Source organism: Montipora capricornis, chromosome 5 (genome assembly GCF_036669925.1).
Source record: "Montipora capricornis isolate CH-2021 chromosome 5, ASM3666992v2, whole genome shotgun sequence".
NCBI classification, from domain to species: Eukaryota; Metazoa; Cnidaria; class Anthozoa; order Scleractinia; family Acroporidae; genus Montipora; species Montipora capricornis.
Genome location: NC_090887.1, coordinates 18,691,445 through 18,696,444, shown reverse-complemented (window position 1 = coordinate 18,696,444; position 5,000 = coordinate 18,691,445). Strand labels below are relative to the sequence as shown.

At 37.6% G+C, this 5,000-nt stretch overlaps 1 protein-coding gene across 1 annotated transcript in view; it reads right to left on the bottom strand.

The window, feature by feature from the left end:
* The window catches only part of LOC138049780 (zinc finger CCCH domain-containing protein 15-like), a 14,308-nt gene that overhangs the window by 4,983 nt on the left and 4,325 nt on the right, over positions 1-5,000 (bottom strand). The window contains exons 6-11 of the mRNA XM_068896200.1: positions 4,346-4,489; positions 3,859-3,950; positions 2,479-2,655; positions 1,906-1,974; positions 1,178-1,258; positions 94-222 (exon numbers count right to left, since the gene is read on the bottom strand). Of these exons, the coding sequence (XP_068752301.1) occupies positions 94-222; positions 1,178-1,258; positions 1,906-1,974; positions 2,479-2,655; positions 3,859-3,950; positions 4,346-4,489 (692 nt within the window). The remainder of the gene's footprint in view (positions 1-93; positions 223-1,177; positions 1,259-1,905; positions 1,975-2,478; positions 2,656-3,858; positions 3,951-4,345; positions 4,490-5,000) is intronic.

Below are 5,000 nucleotides of genomic sequence, written 5' to 3'. Positions count from 1 at the left end.
TTTTGGCCAACATGGAAAATATTGAACTAGTCATAATTTTGCAACGGAAGAGGTACGTATTTGATATCCAAACACCAACGAATACTCTCTGACCTCATCATTATCATCATCAACATCATCATCGTTATGTCTGTATACACTCATATCTTCTGTAGCTTCATCATCTTCAGCGTCATCTTCGGCCAGCTCGGGTTTGAACATGAACACTTCCCTACCACTGACCTACAGCAAAATACAGTGGAACCTTCAGTAATCAAAGTCTCGAAATAACTGTAGAATAATATTGTAAATCAAACCTCCATTGTTTTCACCTCTATTAAGTGGTCACCAAGAGTTTTAATACCCTTTTGGCTTTTCAGCGACAGACTTTCTTGCAAGAATTTTTTAAATTAATTATGGATCCATAATGCAACGCTTCAGTTACAGACATTGCCGGCTTTTCCGGTTATAAAATCACCTCTGTCAGTTTGCACCATAGTTTAGATTGTTCGTGTTAAGTTGGGAGAACCTCATCTCACTCATCTCAACATTTTGAGGAGAATTTGTTTTTTCTTAATAGTACTGTATTTTCGTTCGGTGCGAAAGTTGTCACAAGCCTTTAAAGGTGTTTGTTTTAGAGTAAAGTGACGTTTCTAATTGTTGACAAACATCTATCAAGCGGCCAACCTCCATTAAGCGGCCACTAGCCGTTACCCAGAGGGTGGTCGCTTAATCTAGAGGTTTCACTGTAGTCACAAAACACGGGAAAGGACCCTTCAAGTTTTGACTTCTCACTCGGATATGATTGTTGGAAGGTAAAAAAACATTTATGGAATAACATTTTCTAACGAGCCAATGCAGTGGTCTTGCCTGGTTGTTTTTTTTTTTTTTTTTTTTTTTTTTTTGGGGGGGGGAACGGGGTTTACAGGGGGGGGGCAACGTCATGTGCTTTGGCTCAAGTTGCTTTTTCACTTGCTTGCTTCTTTTCCCTCCCTCCCTCCCACCCCACTTACCCCACCCACCCATATTTAGTAAGTAAACTGTGAACTGTAGCTCAGTTGCCAAGGTGACCTCGTTGCTGCTGAGGAGAGGGCAGCTTCCCCTCGCGCTACATTTATGGCACCTATGCTCCGATAAATTGATGTAATGTTCTTATGACAGCAAAACACACAAAAAAAACACTATGCATTGTACTCACTCTTCCAATAACTTTTCCTGATTTAAATTCAGCCTTTTTCTTTGCCTGCTCTGCCTCAAATTTGTCTGTCTTCTCTTTTAACTGCCACCACATAAGCACACAATAAAAAGTCAGGTGTACTATACTGTACATGTCAGGTCGTATTTGTGTACTTAGTTTTAAAATTACAATGAGGGCTAACAAGCTTATTGTTATTGTTATTGTTATTGTTATTGTTATTGTTATTGTTATTGTTATTGTTATTGTTATTGTTATTGTTATTGTTATTGTTACTGTTACTGTTACTGTTACTGTTATTGTTGTTGTTGTTGTTGTTGTTGTTATTGTTATTGTCATTGTCATTGTCACTGTCATTACTATTATTATTACTATTATTATTATTATTATTGCCAACGAGTCAGGCCTTCTGAAGACAGAAGGCCTGGCGAGGCGGCAGCTTATAGAGCCGCGAGAAGATTTTTAGGCGGACGAAATCTCAGAAGCGCTTCAAATTTAATTGTAATGTAGACCAAAAGCTGTAATGTAGACCAAAGCGATCAAATATTGACCGTAGCGATAACCAATGAGAGTGCCGCACGAGTACGCCGCGTGATGTTTGCAGCCGCCAGATCACGCAAGCTTGGCTCGTTGGCACTTTAGCGACAGCTATAACTAGTTATTATTATTATTATTATTATTATTATTATTATTATTATTATTATTATTATTATTATGATTAAAGGGCTTACCTTTCTTTTCTTCCACTCTAAGAAAGTTTCTAATGTTAATTTGGTTAGGTTCTCTCCAAGCTTTGACCTCTGCAAGCAAAACCAAAAAAATTGTGAATCATAGTGAAAAACATACCGGTAAATAAATAAAAATTTTGACATGCTCATCTATGTTTTAAACACAAAAACGCACTATAAAAGGTGTGGCTTCACGCACTGCTTTTGCTCGAATTCATTAAAGCACAACTGATTAATTATCCAAGATCGTGATTAACAAACAGCAACACAGAGACAGAAGTGCTAATAGATACTTCAAGCGCAAGAAAAAGGAACTCAGGATGAAAAGAAAGAAAGACAGAGAATATTAATTTTAATGACATATTATGGTCACATTACCATAAGGGGCTTTTTTAACATGTATTGCACATTTTATCAAAGAGCTCGGTTGCATCCATGTTTGATTGATAAATCATTTGCATGTGCCTAAGGCACACAGCTTTCACAGTGCATCTTCGTGTTTAAGAAGAGAAAATAAAAAATTCTGGAGGCTGCACGACCACTTCAACAATTTTTATTTATTACCATTTCACATACCTCTGTTTCTATAAATTCTTCAATTGATATTTCTTCTTTACTCTCCTTTTCTTGTTTCTTTTTTAGCACAAAGCCTGGCGGCAGAGCGTGTCTGTAGATACACTTGGCACCATTAGGGCAATTCCAAAACCATCCATACAAATTCTTCTCAAGAGCCTCCAAGAAAAACTTGCAAACCTAAAATACAAATCCAGCACCATTTGCATAATTTTTTCAAAAAAATAATTAATATTGACATCATTTACAAAAATGTTCTTATGTTTAGCCCATTGACCCCTGAGAGTGATACTTAACAGATTTTATCCTGGGGCATGTGAGGAGTGCGTGCTCTGATTGGTTCACTCAATCTCATTATCAGCTCATATACTGTACCTTAGTTTGACCTTATATGGTAAATGATTGTGTTAAGTATTGCTAAACTTTTTTTTTTTGGGCCGGAAAGCGAAATTTATCTTTGAATGAAGCCAAAAAAGAAAAAAAACCTTTCTTGTGGAAAGTTTGGATCAATTCCGACGTTTAGAAGTATAGTACGCAAAAAGGCAAGAAATGTTTTTGTGATGAGCCTAAGTCTGTCTGACCACAAGGTATTACACAACATTGTGTCTCCCTTGAGAGTTCTCAATTTCGCGTAGAATTTCTTGCTTTTTTGTTTGTTTGTTTGTTTGTTTGTTTGTTTGTTTGTTATTTACTTGTTTGAGCAGGTTGAAGTTTTGGCAGCTATTCAGCTGATGTGGACCTGCTATATCGACCCACCCATATACTCACAGACGACAGCCACAACACCGGGAACTTCATCCCCTTCTCTTTTCGAATAGTGTGTGGGTTCTTTAACGTCCCACAGGGAACTAATGAACATGGAAGTTATTTGTGAGAAGGGGCCTTTTTGCTCGTATTTTGTACTTCCAAATTTTTGGAGTTTAAGGAATTTAATAAAACAATTATTCCATTCGCGCTTGATGGATATGAGACTGGTTATAGCCAACTCGCCCTATATATGTGCCTCATTGGCCATTTACCATCTTATGTCCAACAAGCGTGAATGGAATAATTGTTAAATATTCATTGCTGACACATCTTGAGGAAAATTTAAGAGAAGAGACATAGTAAGGATTGCTAAGGTGATGAGATACATCATAAGGACAGCAATTAAAAGTCTCTTTTAATACACCTTATTCCAAAATGGCCACCATTTTAGTATTCTTTTGTTTCCTTGCAAATTGGCCCTCTTGACCTCGCTTTCAAACGTAAAATTCAAAAGAATATTTAAACTAGAACAAGGCTAAAAGGGCCAATTTGCAATCAAACAAAAGAATACTAAAATGGCAGCCATTTTGGAATAAGGTGTATGGGATACACTTAGCTTGCTATATCTTAACTTACTATATCTGTTTTTCCCACTGGTTTTCCTTTTTCACCATGTTTTTTCGCAATAACCTCTTCCAGTTTATTTTGATCCCATTTGTCCATGGTATCTATGACAGACCGAAAAAAAAACACTTGCTTTGTCGAATAGTGACAAAAAATGTCAAATCTCTTATTATTCATATTACTAGTTATTGACGGCCCTGATGTTAGCATAACTTGGACAGCTACATTCATTATGCAAATGCTCATTGTTGGATAGTTATAGAAACCATTCCTGGAGTTTTCTCTAGCATTGTTCTTCAAGCTTGGGGCTAAATTGTTTTGAGGCCCTCTTTTTACCCACATCCCCTGCAGGAGAATAATTACCAATTATTGGATGAGGATGAGCATGATACCGATAATTATCAAGGCCAAAGGTTGTGTTATCTTCCGAAGCCGAAGGCTGAGGCAAATAATACAAACTGAGGCCTTGATAACAAACATTCAGAAAAAAAGTCAGTACCTTCGACATCTCGGGAATCAACATAAATACTTCTCTTCTCTCCTTTTCTCTCCAGAGAAATATCGTGTGAGAATTTGCATTTGTCCCCCTTTGAACAAAGTCCTTGTTTAAAAAAAGCGCAAACAACTGACTTGGGATCAGCTCCTGCCAACAAGAGTGGATTCATTACAAAACTTGAACAATTTCCAATCCTCAATCACACTACACCATAACCTGTAAAACAGCCGATAAACATGCTTTACTCGAGGTTTCATATAATGGCCACTGGACTCTTGAGCTTACTGTCGGTTGTTCAGGGCTTGTTCTTGTCATGGGTCTTGTCAGCAATACCTCTCTACCCAGGTTGATATCTTCATGGATACCATCAGTGCAACAGCAAAGTTAATCTAACATCAGCAACCTATCACTTAAGATTAATCATCATTTTTGGGTGCTAAGTAGCTTTTTATAAATTGATGATGGAGGTGCTGTGGTACAGTAGTAGTCAGATCAGTGGCCTGGGTTTCCATGCAAATGTTCCCCATTTTCCCCTCTAAATACTGGATGGATTAGTCTTCAGCTGTCCTGCCCGGCTTCCCATACACTGCTGCACAAGTTTTGAGATTCAATCCTTTGCTCCTCAAATGACCACTTACAGATTTTACTCATCGCTGGG